The 16,906-nt window shown below is 41.2% G+C and overlaps 2 protein-coding genes across 4 annotated transcripts in view; one reads left to right on the top strand and one right to left on the bottom strand.

Moving 5' to 3' along the window:
• The first annotated feature begins 609 nt into the window (after positions 1-609).
• myo1ca (myosin Ic, paralog a) lies at positions 610-14,827 on the top strand. Of its 3 annotated transcripts, none has more exons than XM_035955874.2 (33): positions 610-739; positions 2,340-2,571; positions 5,591-5,749; positions 5,849-5,964; positions 6,191-6,389; positions 6,531-6,611; positions 6,789-6,968; positions 7,066-7,164; positions 7,502-7,615; positions 7,711-7,782; positions 7,876-7,995; positions 8,112-8,194; positions 8,321-8,426; positions 8,530-8,610; positions 8,712-8,803; positions 8,876-8,970; positions 9,099-9,145; positions 9,286-9,366; positions 9,611-9,716; positions 10,300-10,417; positions 10,505-10,618; positions 10,772-10,848; positions 11,141-11,209; positions 11,583-11,667; positions 11,760-11,919; positions 12,013-12,096; positions 12,194-12,287; positions 12,380-12,435; positions 12,523-12,658; positions 13,564-13,634; positions 13,716-13,813; positions 13,910-14,009; positions 14,125-14,827. In XM_035955874.2, the coding sequence occupies exons 2-33, from the start codon at positions 2,554-2,556 to the stop codon at positions 14,149-14,151; spliced, it is 3,138 nt and encodes a 1,045-aa protein (XP_035811767.2). In that variant the 5' UTR covers positions 610-739; positions 2,340-2,553; the 3' UTR covers positions 14,152-14,827. The 3 variants fall into 3 exon arrangements, with proteins under 3 accessions (XP_035811767.2, XP_023143123.2, XP_035811766.2); XM_023287355.3 differs by lacking the exon at positions 610-739 and adding an exon at positions 2,014-2,169; XM_035955873.2 differs by lacking the exons at positions 610-739; positions 2,340-2,571 and adding an exon at positions 4,397-4,543.
• Positions 14,396-16,906, bottom strand: part of LOC111579852 (uncharacterized) — a 6,161-nt gene continuing 3,650 nt past the window's right edge. The window contains exons 2-5 of the mRNA XM_023287357.3: positions 15,911-16,066; positions 15,693-15,797; positions 15,226-15,414; positions 14,396-15,100 (exon numbers count right to left, since the gene is read on the bottom strand). Of these exons, the coding sequence (XP_023143125.1) occupies positions 14,906-15,100; positions 15,226-15,414; positions 15,693-15,797; positions 15,911-16,066 (645 nt within the window). The 3' untranslated portion in view covers positions 14,396-14,905. The remainder of the gene's footprint in view (positions 15,101-15,225; positions 15,415-15,692; positions 15,798-15,910; positions 16,067-16,906) is intronic.

Here is a 16,906-nt window from a genome sequence, read left to right as displayed (position 1 = left end):
CATGGGGTTACCTGCATCTGTAAATGAATACTGTACAAATGTGGGAAGTATACCAAAAAAATTTAGAAAGGTATGGTTTAGATTAGAATCAAGTACAAACCAATGCTCATGAAGGAAGATCCTGAACATCAGGAAACAGCTAGGAAGGAAGTCCTTCTTACAGGAACTGCTAAACAAAGATAGGAACAATGACTGAAAAACAACTCAGCTGGAAAATAACACATCTTAGGTGATGAGGATGGACTTTATAATGAAACTATAGTTTCTTGCTAAATGACTTGGGTATCTTCTTGAGTTTGCTGGCAGGATGGTTTGTGCTAGATGTGTGCAGAGCAGGGAAACCAGATGTGATAGGAGAGTACCCTCATGTTTTCCACATGCAAGTGGTCTCACATTCTGTGTAAAAATGCTGCTAGAAGTCTATTTGGTGCATATTCTGTCTGAGATGACTGTGTACAGTATGAAAACTTTATATGGACTTATTCATGCCTCCAAATTAGTAGTTGGTAGTTAACAGACACTCGAACAGGCCCAGTTTTTGGAGATTTCGGTCACCTTTATGAGTGAAAAATATGTAGTGGATTCTGAAAAGATTCTGGTCACTTCCAGGGATTTTCATCTTGCTGTGGTGGAGGAGCTTTATTGCCATGTGGTCTTCCTCACCGTTTGTTCCAAGGGACAGTCCAGAGTAACGTCAATACCCAAATGATGAAGGAGACCAGAGTCTGAAGCAGTACAGGTGAGCATCTGAGCCAGGTGCACACGTATGGTGCTCCTTTGAAAACAAATTCCTTACTCAACATACTCACTTTTAATTAGTAACAACAATAAATACATTTTTAAGCAGGCATTACTTTTCATATGTTATCTCAGAAGCATTTGAAAAGAAAATGACTGTACATCAGACAATATAACCACCACTACAAACCACATAACCACTCTTCCTGAATATTTCCACACTGCACTGTTTCGCTTTGATAGAGAAACACAATACCCACCATTCTGCTCTAATTAGTTGTATGTGGCAGCTAAATGATCAGTTCATTGTACAAGCTTCTTTTGATTTTTGCACTCAATGTAAAGTTGACTTGCAGTGACTGATCATTTGAGGTAATGAGAGTGAATAGACATACAAATGAGGGAGAATGCAATGAAAGAATGGAGCAGCAAAGGAGACTATGGAGGCTACATTTTCAAAGAGAAAAGTTGTGAGAGAATGTGAGGTAGACATGGCAGGACTGCTTCCTTATATAGGTAAAGGCAGTGCACCAAAGCAAGGTTTTGAGCAGCACGGTGTAAGAGCCTTTAAATATTTTACCTATTTGTGCACATTATATGTTGGCAAGAGTGGTAGGGAGGGTGTGGCATGGAGATTTTTTTTCTCCTCGCTTTAAACACCACTGATCAGCCAGAGAGCGAGAAAGAAACTTTCTCCATCTGGGTAGCATTATTCAGATTCCTCAGTGCTGGATATTTGATGATGCTGGCACGGCACGGGAAAGTGAGCGAGGCGTGGAGACACAGTGAAGAAAAATAAAGTAAGAGGACAGATGAAGGAGAGTGAAACCAGAGGAGGGTGCTGTTCTATCAGAAAGGTGATGTGGCCTTAGATGCACTCCCCAAAAATGCAGAGTGGGGAGGAACATATTAAAATCCGAATCTGAAAACCCATGCTTGCACACAGGACATCTGTTAAATTACTGTGTTAAAAGTTAGAATTTGTTGCATTATGATTGTTGCCATGGAAACCAAACACATGGGGAATATAAAACTTGAGACAAAAATCGCATTTGCAGAGTGATATTTCAACGATGGCGTAAGTTATTTCATCAACAGTGGAAGGCAGCCACAAGGAGACAGGCAGTCTTGCTGGTGAAACACTTCCATAACTCACGTCCCATGTGAATCTGTCTCGGCTTGTGGGAGAAAAAGGGAGGGAGCAAACTAAACAGGGAGGGAAGAAAAAGAAAGAAAGAATGTACTGAGATCTCATCATGTGATTTCTGTTTTTTTGCCATTTTTATAGCTGCAGAGTGATTACATGTTTGTAGTTTGGGGATCTTAGCAACTTTTTCCAAACCCTCTCCGCTCTCTATTTCCCTGGCTCATTTTTTCTCATTATCAAACAGCATACTTTCCCTTGACTTTTTTTTTCTTTCAGTGTGACGTGTGAGTGGAGTTCCTGCCCTTGTTCCATGCAGTATAGTTGAGAGGGAAGGAGAAGGATTTGTGGATAGGCGGTCATCTACTTTGACCTGTCATAGGGAAGATGAATTGTAGGTATAAACAAGAGGAGCTGCTGGTGGTTTGGCCTAAGTGGATGTGCTCTGTCCTGACAGGAGAGTGAAGCGAGGAGGAAGAAGGACTTGGAGAAAGAGACCGAGGCTGAGAGAAAGTGACTGAGGGGATCGAAGTCAAGTTGACGAATTGCATTGCCCATGGGCAAAGGTGGAGGAGAACCTGCAGCTGAGAAATCTGTTTGACACGGGAGGAGGAGCACCAGCCTGAAGGGGAACCACCAGTTCAGCCTTCTTCCAACAACAACAGGACAGGATGAGGTACCAAGGCAGGGTAAGCTCAGTGTCATGATGCTCTTTGCTGTGTTTTCATGTTTAGTGCTGTTCACTGACTTGTGTTTGTGCATCGTCTGTACTTACACAATAAAGCATTAGACCCGATCAACCATTTCACTGTCTCACCCATGGAGACACCAGAGAGGGAAAAGCAAAACAGAACAATGAGTCACTCGGAGGTATTTCTTTCCTGTCTATGAGTCAGTGTGTATTTTGGTTTTTGTTTAAGCTTAAACTCAAGCTGCCCGAAAAGGTTAAGTTTGGTATTTTTCCACCATATTCATTACTGGCACATGAGAGGTAGGGAGCCAGCTGTGGTACCAGAGCAGCTCGCCCTGGGACAGAGTGGTGGGGCATGCCTTATAAGGAAGACAATCCGAATGTAGTCGGCCCAGCAGAGCTTAGTAATGAAGTCAAGAGCCAAGTCCCACTGTTAACCTCCTCTCTGGCTGTCACTGCTACTGTACCTACAAAAACCTGCAGATTTCACCAAAGCTCCCTGGTACTCAGAGTCACATCCCACATTGAGCACTCGAGCACCGTCAGCAAGATCAGACTCACTCACTAAGAAGCAGACCTCTGGTGAGTTCAGGAAAACAAAGCTGAAGAGATTATGTTCTGTTCTGGTTTAATCTCCACCCCAAACCTCTGGCCCTTAATGCATCTTTGCTACATTGTCTTCATAGAAATGGTTTTCACATGCTTCAGGATTTCTTCTAACACCAGTGGAAACAGTGTTTCTATGTTTTGGAAGCAAAGCAGTGTGTTGGGTGAGGCTTCTCATCACTAAGAGTGATTTAGGAACACATGTTATGTTACTACAATTCCTTGAGTAAAAGTAAAAAGGAAATCTCATCATTGGTAAGTGAAAGAGGTTTTTGAGTTATAAGAAAAGGAAACATTTTATAATAATTTTGTTGCCCCAGTTTGTAACACTGCACAAAATCATAAAATACATTTGAAGGTTTAAGGCTAAGGTTATAGATGGACACTACACAGCAGCTACTGTATATCACAGATGAACTCACATGGTAGGAGAGCTGAGGAAGATGGAATGAAAGCTTCAGGCCAAATGTGTCTGCTAAAGTTCAGAGCCAGGTAGTTCTGGCTTGTGTCATCCACCAAGGAAGGCTGATGTGTATGCTGAACACTCTGAGGTGCTTTTAAATTCCACCTTGAGCTACCAGATGTTATATGTGATAAGCTGCTTCTACATGCACTCATTAAAGCAAAACAAAAACAGTTGTAAATATGCTTGCACAATTCATGTCACTAAATGGACCGAGCAATCCTCTGCAACCTCTCAGTGCTGTTTATAGCTGTATGTAATTTTATTTCCACAAGCCATCAAAGAACAATTAAAAATGTCATAATTGGCTGCAGCTTCAAAAGCAGCGTAAGGATAATTTTTTGTTTGCATTGCTTGAATCGACCAAGTATGCAAAAACATTTTGTAGCATCCGCCTGAAGGTCTGCCCTAACCTTGACCCTTACATGCTGTACATATATCCTTTGGAAAATCTGACTGCAAATTGTAATTACTATCTGTAGGAAGCCCACCTGCAAGCGGGAGCACAATACTCTTAGGTGAAGCAGAGAGGAGGGGCTGCAGTAGTAGTGTCCGGTGACTTTCCTTTGCGCGCACTTCTTGGCTATCTTCCACTGTTGTCCTCTTGTTTTTTTTAAGGGCTTTCCTGCATCATGTGTTCAGAGATAATGACCTTTTAGCAGCATTAACCAGCCAAATGAGACCCTTGAGAGGCTCGTGCATTCAAGAAAAACAGAAGTCCTGTGGAAATCTAGTCCCTTTGTTCCACTTTCTACTTGTTTTTTTTTTTTTTTAATGAATGTCAAACACAAGGGCTTCTCTTATAAATGAGTGTTTGACACTGATGATAGAGCACTGCTAGTTTAGTTAGGGTGTAGTGCACTTATTCTACGCTGAATCTATGCCTGGATATTTGTCATCAGTAAGTAGCAAATACTGACATTTTTATCTCTTTGTCTATGTATATGCATGCCTGTTCATGGGTAATATCTCGCTTTAGGGCATATGTGAGAATTTCACTACGCCGACTGCTAATTCTTTCCTGTCTACACTATGATGTTTGCCATCACAGTGGGGTTGACATGTACACATATCTTACCTGTGGCATCGGTTAAACCCTGTCTAGTGATATAGAAGTGTGTGTACTGTAGATACATCATAATACACTATCTCACTTTCACATAATAGAGGAGTCGATCCTGTCTGTTTATCATTTAGACTCCTTAAATGTCTTCATTGTTTAATCTTGGCAAGGTTCAGTGGAACTGTTCTTACTTTGTGTGTTTACAGAGGGCTGTTTTTGGTCTTATGATCGGTTAGTCTTGAGTCATTTGCAATGATATTTGGAGAGTATTTGTGAAATACTTATCGTTTCTCTTTAACTTGATTCTTCTTCATAAAATGCTATGTGGCAATTATGGTAATCTAGAGCATCAGATGTTGGTTTTGTTCATAACTGGTTGAACGTAGTAAGCCATAGCAGAAATGTGAATAGCTCTTTTGTGCCCCCTGCTTGTCAACAGGGTGTAATTACATCTACAGGATGATTATTTGAAGGAACTGAAACCAGTTTTCAAATATGAAACACAGCACAATGCAGGACAACTCACATTCAGCCCATTCACTCTCATTTACAGTATTAACAGGTTGATGGAAAGCATTTATGTAAGTCTGTTAAGTCCCCTCTTCTCCTTCTTGATATTAAATGTGTCAGGCCAATTTGTATAATAGTATAGGGTCTTAAAGTTCAGATTTAAATGAGTCAGGTCAATTTGTATTAAATAAAATATTTAGTATTATATGTTGGATATTATCAGACCCGACACATACTTCATATTGTAGGATCTTATATTTAAATTTGTCACGTAACTTTATAATGTTATTCTAATTTTTCTATCGTAAAGCCCTTCAGCTTGCTTGTTGTTTTAAATCTGAAATCTGAACAACAGAGACTGGATTCTTTCTGTAGGAGGTGGATATTGAAGGCAGAGTGCGCCTGGTGATGGAGAGTGCTCTGACTGCCCGGGACAGGGTCGGGGTGCAGGACTTTGTCTTGCTGGAGAACTACAATAGTGAGGCAGCCTTCATAGAGAACCTTCGGCGACGCTTCAGAGAAAACCTCATCTATGTAACGAAGCCAATTTTCCTTGTATGTTTCATAACATTTTAGCTGGTGTGGTGTGACATAATTTGACCTGAGTGTCTGTTCTCCTAATGTTTGGCTCAGACATATATTGGCTCAGTGTTGGTGTCAGTGAACCCTTACAAAGAGTTGGAGATTTACTCCAAGCAGCAGATGGAACGTTACAGAGGGGTCAGCTTCTATGAAATATCGCCTCACATGTGAGTCACTCCATAAGCCTCAGACATTTCTGATTCATGTTTTACTTGCTCTATGTATAGTGTCAGACTGGTGATCGATATGAAATAATACAGTTTGTAGAGAAATGTAATTTTGTAGTGTTTACAAATGACAGAAGTGCACTTGTGTTTGTGTAACCCCACTTCAATACCATGTTTCAGCTGTATGTTGATCTGTAGCTGATGCTGCTATTTTGTTATCCTTCAGCTACGCACTGTCAGACAACACTTACCGGGCTATGCGGACCGAGAGAAAGGACCAGTGTATTCTCATATCAGGTGAGAGTGGAGCAGGTAAAACAGAGGCCTCCAAGAAGATCCTCCTCTACTATGCTGTCACCTGCCCCACTAATGATCACATGGCTATCCTTGGTGACCGCCTGCTGCAATCTAACCCTGTTCTGGAGGTATTTAGCATTTGGCTTTTCAAACTGAACAGCTAGTGTCCACAGTATGTGTTTTCTCTTGACTGTGTGATTTTATTATTGCATTGTTTCTTTCAATTTTGCTTCCTCCCTCTAATTTTTTGGCTCTTCTCCCCTGCAAAGGCATTTGGCAACGCCAAAACACTTAGGAATGACAACTCCAGTCGCTTTGGGAAATACATGGACGTCCAGTTTGACTTCAGGGTAAACACTTCCTTCTTGGCTTCTTTATTCTAAATAGAAATCACAAGTGTGCAAACCACACTGATAACATCATATTTAGCAGTGTTGTATATTGGATAGCAGCTCCGAAACTTAAACCTCTACACTCATAAAACTGCTTTGTTATTGGCTCTCATATTTTTGTGTTTTCTCTCCAAGGGGACACCAGTGGGCGGTCACATCCTGAACTACCTGCTGGAGAAATCACGCGTGGTCCACCAGAACCATGGTGAAAGAAACTTCCACATCTTCTATCAGCTTCTGGACGGAGGGGATGATGACCTGCTCATCACACTGGACCTGGAAAGAAACCCTCAGAATTACCGTTATCTGGTCAAGGTAGGTGTGGTGCAGTTTGATTAATGACTTGTTTACAAACCCAGGTCTATTGAGTTATATCATCATTTGTGGAGTAATTTTTAACTGTCTCGTTCAGGGCAATTGTCCCAGAGTCAGTTCCATTAGTGACAAGAATAATTGGAAAGTTGTGATGAAGGCCCTGCCTGTTATTGGCTTCACAGAGGAAGAAGTGCAGGTCAGTAACAATTACAGCGTTGGCTGACAGTTGCCCATATGCAGGCTTCAGTGTTGCTGTTTTGTTTTTCACTCATGCTCTCTGGTTGACCACATTTACCACATTTAAGTGGAACAATTTACACTCTAGAGTCACTGGCATGAATCCAAGAGTAATGTTCTGATGGCATCCAGTACACTGGCGAAAGTATTTTCAGTCATGAATCTGTCCACTGTTCATTATGTTACAGCTTTTAAACATTTTAAAAATTACATTTATTATTCTTATACAAACATTTGAAAACAGACAGTTCATCAATAAGGTTGTCGTCAGCTGTTTGTCCTGTGTCTGACCTCAGAAATTGCTGAATATCATCGCCAGTGTTCTCCATCTGGGAAACACTCAGTTTGGGGAAGGGGAGGAAGGAGACACTTATATCACCACTGAGACCCAGACATCAAATCTTGCGAAGGTCAGAACTGTCCCATCAGTATTACTGGGTGTTCAGATATGCACAAACACTCGCAGAACAGCATCACCGAGAACAGATGTGTTGTTGTTTTGCAGCTGCTGGGTGTTGATGGCTCAGCCCTCAGGGAGGCACTCACTCACAAGAAACTCACTGCCAAAGGAGAGGAGGTGATTGTCTGCTTGTCTTTACTCCACTTTCAATTCTTTCATATGTGTTGTGTTGATTTTCATTCGTGTCATGCCTGCGTTTGTGTGCTATAGATGATCAGCCCACTAAACTATGAGCAGGCAGTGTCTGCCCGTGATGCCTTAGCCAAGGCCGTGTATGGTCGGACTTTTACTTGGTTGGTGGAGAAGATCAACCAGTCTCTGGCTCTGAAGGTGCAGTAACAGCTCTCATAGCATTGGAAAGATAGTACAAAATTTCCATTGCCATGTTGTGGGGCTGTTCTTGTGCTTTTGCATTGATTGCATGATGTGTACTTAATGTTATGCAGGAAGAAATCTACCACAGCAGCAAAGACTCCTCGGTTATAGGGCTTCTAGATATCTACGGCTTTGAGGTCCTACAGCAGAATAGGTATGAGTTACATAATTTATCCTTTTCTGTTCCACTTTAATCTGCTTTTTAGCACAGTGTATGAGCTAAATTTGTTGTCAGTTGCATCCTCTATTGTCTTGTAATTTTCTTTACTTCTCTCTACAGTTTTGAGCAGTTCTGCATCAACTATTGCAATGAGAAGCTCCAGCAGCTGTTTATTGAACTCACCCTCCGATCTGAGCAGGAGGAGTATGAGACAGAGGGCATCGCAGTGAGTCCATTTGTTGGTTGGGTTCTCAAAACAAATAAATTTAATATATGAATTGAGATTTATATTTTCATGTGGACATAACATTGTTGTCCTTTAAATATAGTGGGAGACAGTGCAGTACTTTGATAACAAGATCATTTGTGACCTGATAGAGGAGAAGCACAAAGGCATCATTTCCATCCTGGTGTGTATAACAACTGCCAGTTTATATGTTTGACTGTCTACATAATGTTATATGTCCCACTGTCTCGGGTTTTTAAATGCAATTCCGTGGCTGTCTTTCAGGATGAGGAGTGTCTAAGACCTGGGGAGACTTGTGATGTCTCCTTCTTGGAGAAATTGGAGGACACAGTGGGCAGCCATCCCCATTTCATTACGTAAGGGTCATGTTATATGAAATACTTTTTTGGCCAATGTATGTTTGTCATCTGTATGTGTGTATCTTTCAGGCACAAGTTGGCGAATGGAAAAACTCGCAGGGTAGTGAGTAGGGAGGAGTTCAGGCTGCTACATTATGCAGGAGAGGTCAACTACAATGTCAATGGTAAGCTGTAATTTATTAGCAGATCAATAAGTAGAGTCTTTGTATTCATTCATTTCTTTTTGAAAGACAACATTTATTGCAGAACATAGCCCATAACCCACTGATTCCTCAATGACAAACTGTTTCAGGTTTCCTGGACAAGAACAATGATTTGCTGAACAGAAACCTGAAAGAGGTGAGAATAATGAAAATGGACATGACAGAGCCTCACTGCAACCTTTAAAAACCGCTATGTTTATTAGCATTTCTTGAGTGAAGAGGAAGAGAGGGGTGTGATGTGTTGACATGTGGTTGTGTGGTTTGGTCACTGTTCAGGTCATGTGCCAGTCAGACAACCAGATCCTAAGTCACTGCTTCCGCAGAGAGGAAGTGATAGACCAGAAACGACCAGAGATGGTGAGGACCATTCTCACTTTTTCTCCATGCCTCTCTTTATTTATTTATTTATTTTTATTTTTTTACCAATTTTTGATCATTTTTTCAGTGTAGGTTATAACCAGAAGTGTTTTTGTTGTTTAAAGAGAGTGAAAATAAACACACTTATGTGACTTCTCTCTCTTATTCTCTTTAAAAATTGTCGCATAGGCATAAATATGCAAAGATTTCCACGTAGTTTCATGTCCTTTCATTTGTCTTTTAGGCTGCAACTCAGTTTAAAAACAGCCTGATGAAACTTATGGAGATCCTCATGTCTAAGGAGCCATCTTACGTGCGCTGTATCAAACCAAATGATGCCAAGCAACCAGGTACACTTACACATCTTGTTACATGAGCTGTGAGATAATGCCCACATCTGAAATATGGCCACATAGCTGACTTAGGGTGAAGGCAAGGGGCACCCTGGACAGGTCGGCAGTCTATCACAGGGCTTCATAGAGACAAACAGCATGTCTTTGGACTGTGGAAGGACATCCTGTGAGAACCCGCACAGGCACAGGGAGAACATGCAAACCACACAGAAAGACTTCATGCCGAGATTCAAACCCAGGCTTTTTGAGCTGTGGGGTGACTATTATTCTTTCTCTTTATACTGCTGTGGATAGCTGCTGCAGATGTGTCACAATAAAAGCCTCTAAAGCATTTCAGTGTTAATGATTAGGGAGCAAATTAACACATGGATATGATCAGAAAACAAATTATATCACTAAATTCTAAATAAAGGACTTACAACAAATGGAAAATTAAAGGCAGGTCTGTGATAATAAATATAGCATGAATGATAACCTGGTTGTTTGTTTATGTGAAGTAAATGAAACCCTCATTCACTTACTGCATGTAATTAGTCTATAATTTGTACTATCGTATGTGTTTCATACACTTTGCCTGCAGGACGGTTTGATGAAGTTCTGGTCAGACACCAGGTGAAGTACCTGGGCCTTATGGAAAACCTAAGGGTCAGGAGAGCTGGTTTTGCTTATCGTCGTCGCTTTGAAGCCTTCCTACAGAGGTGACTGACCCTCTCTGTGATTTGTTTACAGCCGCTGTTCATTATGTTCAGCCCTCTGTCATTATAATTATGTGCAAATGACCTTAGGTATAAGCCCCTGTGTCCTGAGACGTGGCCCAATTGGCATGGCAGACTCGTAGACGGTGTGTCGACACTGGTCAACCACTTGGGCTACAAAGCAGAAGAGTACAAACTGGGCAGGTAATTTGTTGTTGGAAACAGAGTGTCATTAATGATTTTAGGTCCACTGCCTCTAAATGTGTGCATAAGACAGTCTATACTTGAGTGCAGTTCGTGCCCCTTAGATGGCATATCACCTTTGTGTTGATTAGACCTTTTTTATGCTTTCTGTAGATCAAAAATCTTCATCCGTTTCCCAAAAACTCTCTTCACCACTGAAGATGCTCTAGAAGCAAAAAAGCCAGAGATCGGTAAGTAACAGTGGCCAGTATTCTAAAGATACGTGTATATTAGGAAAGGCAAATGTAAGGGAAGACAGAGAGATGTTGAGGCTGTCAGAGAAGTGATAATTCATTTGTTTTTTGGAGGTTATAACAAATACAGAACCAGCTTCATATTGAAAAACTTATCTAATCAGCGTGATGACACTTAGGCTGAACAATGGATCCGTTCTTGTGCTAGGGACATCAACATCAGGACTTGTGGAAGAACTCAGTGGAAAATGCATGAATTCACCTTTCTTCTTGTTTGTTTGTGTTCCAGCATTGACCCTGCAGACATCATGGAGAGGCTACAGGGAGAGAGCCAAGTACCAACGCATCAGACGCGCAGGTAAGAGCGCCTCCTACTGTCAACTACCTGACTGTTTGTAGTCTGAAATAAATAGAGATTGATTATGTTGGTGTACATATTGTAGATATGGTAGAATGTTGATGAATTTTAATTTACGTTTCCTGAATGTTGATTTCGTATTTCTTACATTGTATTAGGATTCTCTGCTTTGTTCATTTATGTACATGTTGGCCTATTCTTCTATGGAATATGTGCATTTTGCTTTGTTTCACTTTCCCAACATTTCTATTTGGGCCTAAGCTGATTTCATGTTTCAGTGAACTGTGCTATACTAACTTTGGGATGTTTTCTTTGGCTGAGTATAAAATTTTTCTCGGTGTTAATGTATGCACGTGTGTGTTTCGATGTGTAGTGATAGTGATCCAGTCGGGGTGGCGAGGGATGAAAGCACGCAGGAGAGCTAAAAGGCGTCGTCAGGCTGCTGAATTAATACGCAGGTGCTTGAGTGACACTTTCTTACTGTTTACTTCTGTATCTAATTTTAATTTTGCATTTGTTGTAAATATCCTTCCTTGTTTCTTTTTTTCAGGTTCATAAAAGGCTTCATCTACCGTCATGAGGAATACTGTCCTGAGAATGAGTATTTCTTGGATCATGTACGCTACTCCTTCCTGAAGAACCTGCGACAAAACCTGCCCAAGAGCGTTTTGGACAAAAGCTGGCCGACACCTCCTCCCTCTCTGGTTGAGGTACAAACAGCTCATACACACATATATAATAAGTATAAATCTGCAGAGTTACAAATGAATATCCTGCATTGTCAATTCCATGGTTTCCTGCAGGCCTCTGAGCACCTACGCAGGCTGCACATGCGGAACATGGTCATCAAGTATTGCAGGAGGGTGCAGCCTGAATGGAAGAAGCAGGTACGCTGGCTACAGAAGCTATAGCTGCCCTTGCTTTTTGGACAAAAAAAAATTCTGACAGTTTTTTCATCTCGCTTGGTTTTTGTCAACCCTGTAGATGATGCAGAAGGTTGTAGCCAGCGAGATCTTCAAGGACCAGAAAGACAGTTATCCACTGAGTGTTGGAAGGCTGTTTTTGGACTCCAGGCTTGGTACACATTCATACATGCATTCATTACTTCTGTTCCTCATTAACACATTAGACGAACAAACATTCACGGAGGCTTTCCTTTGCTTTATACAGAACGGGAGCAAATCAATCTCAAGGTCATCCAGACTCTTGGCAGTGACAAAGTGCAGGTGGGATTAATTTGGGATTTTTTTTAAACACGATTGTAACACTAATGAATGCTGCCTTGTAGTAATGCATGTCTTTGTTCTTCTCAGTATGGTGTTTCAGTCATAAAGTACGACAGGAGGGGTTTCAAGCCTCGCCCTCGCCAGCTGCTGCTCACTAACACCTTTGCTGTGCTGGTGGACAGGACAAAGATCAAGCAGAGGATTGACTACGCAGCTCTGAGAGGTTAAAACCCCAGTGGTTCTGTAAAGACCAGATATCTTTTTTTTATTTTCCATAGAGCCTTGCACCTACGAACAACAAAGAGCACAAAACAATCAATACTACTAACAACGTGGCTGCTGTCTAAAGTAATAAACAACTGTAAAAATTCCAATTTGAAGTAGTGCTATGATAAAAGGAAAAGTTAGCATGTATTCATAAATAGGCAGGTTTTGCTGCTTACTGATCTAACGGAAAAATACTGTACCAGCTGAATATCAGTTTTGAAGCCTTTCAAGTCTGCAGCAAGTAAATGCCTGTCAAAGGTTCACTCTTGTTTGCCTCAGTTTCTATCTCCTGTTTTGCCCTCTTTCCCTCTGACAGCAGTGGGGCTTTTCCTCTTTTACCACATAGAATTTCCACAGTTACTCTGTTTTTTTTTTACCATAAACTAAGCCTTCATTTTGTTCGGAGTTTAGTGTTTAGTGAAAGAAAGGCTTGAAAGGAACTAGTCTAAATCTCAATAGTGTTCCTATTCTGCATCCCTTACATTAGGCTTCATAATAATAACTTACAGCAAAAACATGGTATGTTGCCACTTGAATTTAAATTGAGTGAATAATGTCCTTGAATTCGTTGGCCTCCAGCAGTCGTAAGACTCTCAATCACCGTACCTTTTCTGCGCTCTTCAGCAGAAATATCCATGGCAACCAAGTCATGATTGTGTCGAAAGTTGTCTCCATTGACAACCATTTGTAAAAAGAGCAGATCAGGGACTTGACTGCATCACTTATTGGCTGTTACAGTGTTACAGACCCTGTACTAGTAATTAATTTAACAAATATCTCACTGCCTCAAACCACCAAATTTTTAATTATGACTTTGTTATTTTGTTTGATGAGTACAAGCCAAGTTTTCTCTTGAAACAGGTATCTCTGTCGGCTCTCTCAGCGATGGGATGTTTGTTCTCCACATGCCCACTGAGGACAATAAACAGAAGGTAGAGTACAACACAGCAGTCGTAGCTGTTTACAAGTGCACAACCATGCAGCTAGTCTAAATCCAGCTGTGTCTTCCTCAGGGCGACGCGGTGCTGCACTGCAGCCATGTGATCGAGGTGGTGACAAAACTAGCCATGATGGCCAACAAGACCAGCTACGTCAACATCAACCCGGGCAGGTGAGGTTCTGCCTGACTGCTTCTTTGTGTTGTTGTTGCCAGCCGAGCTCATTCTCTTCTCCTCTGTTTGTTTGTTATCTCTCATGTGGCACGCAGCATTCGATTCACTGTGGCTCGAGGCAAGGAAGGAATAATTGATTTCATCAGGGGTTCAGAGCTGAAGGTGGCCAAAGGCAAACGAGGACATCTGCTAGTGGTGAGTCAGCGGCTGTTCTGATATCATGTGGGGAGCCTGCAGGGAGGGAGGGAGTGTTTTGATATCAAAAACAGTTCGACCAGCTGACTGTGTTCAATCTGATTTCAATCTTCAGACCGCCCCACGGATCAACGCCACATGAAGAAACAGAAAACAGCAACCAGATAGACAGTAATCCTTTTAGCTAAATGGAGGATTGCTGCTCAGAAGTTTGTCATTTGGTAGTTTGCAGCTGACAGAATCATACCACAGCCACATACAGGAAATGCTCAACAGAAGCAAGATTCATTATTGATTTGTATACTGTACATCTGCATATAACACAAATGTCTTCAATGTTGCAGTAACTATTTATAACCAAGGACAAAAACTCAAAACATGAAGCCTTCACAGTTCCAAATTCTTCATCTCTTTATTGTAAAACATACACAACAATATTTATCTGTCAATATAAAATGTCTTCTGTAAAACACTGTATCTCTCTATTGCAAGAGAACTAAAACAAACCACTCTGATATAAATAGCAAATAGCATGATAAATAAATATTTCAATAAATAGTACATATATCTTTGGAAAGTCCAGTAGATTGAGGGCGTGGGTGGGGAAAAAGAGGATGTTGGCAAGTATTCTCTGCTTTTTCTAACTTACAGTCAGAGCTAAGACAGAAACTCTGGGAAATACCCAAGAAAACCCTCAAATATACAGTAATACAACATGTAAAAAAAACAGCAGACTCACTAAACTGAAAACCTTCATGGAAAGTGTTGACAACACCACTAAAGCACTGATTAAACAGTTATTCTACATTTCTCTCCAATTCTGCGTGTCACTTCAGCTTTTTCTTCCTTATTTTTGTTTCTGTGCAAGCGTGTGTTGTCTGTTTTTCACTAGTGAGTCATGAGTGTGTTTTCGAAGCCAGCAGAAGAAAGTCTCTTGCCAGCTTGGTGAGGTAAAGGTCTAGATGCCTCAGAATGATGTAACCCTCCACTCGGCTGTCCCATAACTTTTTGGAGCTGCTAGCTGAGTTTGAGGGAGTTTGCAGCACTGTAGCAGATACTGGCTTTTTCCACGAGCTCTTCATGCGTCTCAGCTGGAGAAGAAACAAAAACAAATGTTATCCAAGCAGTTTCAGTGTCACTTGCTGCAAAGTGTGTGTGGAGGGGCTAGAAAGAGGGACAACATGTGGGTGGACCTCAGTAAGAAGACTGTGAATACCTGACTGCTGACTTGGTTCATCAGATCCCTTAAGTCCAGCTGAATGTACTTGATACTCTGAGGTAAAGTGGTTTGGGTCGCCTGCATCACCATCTGCTCTTTCTCCTCCTCCAGCTGTTTTCTCTTCCACTCCAGCTTATCCCAGAAGGCTTGCATGTCCCAGAAAGCACCATGCAATCGGTCCCAGTCCTGATCGCACAACGAGAGACAGCCGTATGATTACATAATGAAAATGTTGCACAACCCCCCATGTGTGTGCTTGAAGCTCTAAAAGGGGAAATCCACTTCAAATTTTTAAAAGTTTTACATTCTGCAAGAGCAGGCTTTCTGAAAGTGTCATCAGACACTCACCATAATGGAAAAAAAAATCTAAACAAAGAATTTCACAGAAAATTTTGAGTGTATTTTACAGAATAACAAACAGAAAGGGATTTCCTCTGAAAATGTTTTGAAAGACATGGACTAACCGTCAGCTGTAGCCACCCAGAGAAGTCTGTAGAAAGTGAAGGCAGATCCTTTAACTGTCGGCTTCGTCCCACAAAATTCTCCATATTCCCCAACTGCTGCTCTTCCTTTTGGAATAAAGAAAACAATGAGTTGTAAATACCTAGTGCTGGATGTGTTCAACCCCTTCTGCAAATACAATGTCCACTCAAAAGAGCAAGAAGCAATATTTACTACTCACGTATTTCCTCAGCACCTCCTGCACGTGGGTTCGGGTGGACCGTGTGAGACGAAACGAGTTCTTGTATTTAGTCCTCTGGAGAACTGGTGCTGGAGCAGAGTCCACACAGTTCAGTACGCAAGAAAGGAGGATGAGAGCCTGCCACCAAACAGTCATCTAAACAGAGACGGGACCAGAGATATGAGGTATAAATCTTCTATTTACAGATCACTACCTTGTTTTACAGCAATCTGTGTGTGACATTTAAAGCTGCATTTGCTTTTAAAGAGCAGAGTTTGCAGCTGCTTTCAAGTATAACCTGCTGAAGCTGTAAAAAACAAAGCTGACCCATAGTATTGCCACAATATTCCAGTCACTTAGGTCACTTATAGAAACTGTCACTTTCCATACTTAGTGTCTGTAAGAAAGGCCAGTAATAGAACTGACAGGAATTCCACACCACAGGTCTAATCTCCTGTCACACGCCATCCAAACACATGCCATTTTTCTTTTGCAATTCAGTAACGCTGTAGTTTTGCCTGCTTACACATGGTTCAAAACAGAAGTGTTTTGATTCCTCTCACCAGTTTCACAGTGGAAGGAAGCAAAAATTTCCTCCATCGTCTCCTTTTTTAAGGTCCTGCACACAAAAATGCCTGCAAAAACTACTGTGTCCCGATCTCCTAACTTGGATTTACAGACTTGTCCAGCAGAGCATTTTGTAGCTGGTCTCTTGAATGTGTTCATTTTCTTTTTTTCAGGTTCCCTGACTCTGTCGAGATTCATCGGTAGGAAAAACAACCATAGCTTCCTTTTCATTTTCGTCATTTATTCCAGTTGCATCATATGTTGTTGGTGAAACAGTGTTCTTGCTGAGTTGACATGTTTGTCATTCACCAAAAGATTCACAGTGTTATCAGTGTTGCCTCACATTTTATTTACCATTAAAAGCTAGTTCAGATTAACAACACAAAGAATACTGAACCAGCACTAGTTATGAAAACTAAGTTAAAAAAT

This window comes from Amphiprion ocellaris, chromosome 14, assembly GCF_022539595.1.
Source record: "Amphiprion ocellaris isolate individual 3 ecotype Okinawa chromosome 14, ASM2253959v1, whole genome shotgun sequence".
NCBI classification, from domain to species: Eukaryota; Metazoa; Chordata; class Actinopteri; family Pomacentridae; genus Amphiprion; species Amphiprion ocellaris.
Note: the sequence above shows the minus strand (reverse complement) of the source record. Positions and strands in the feature narration are given on the sequence as shown.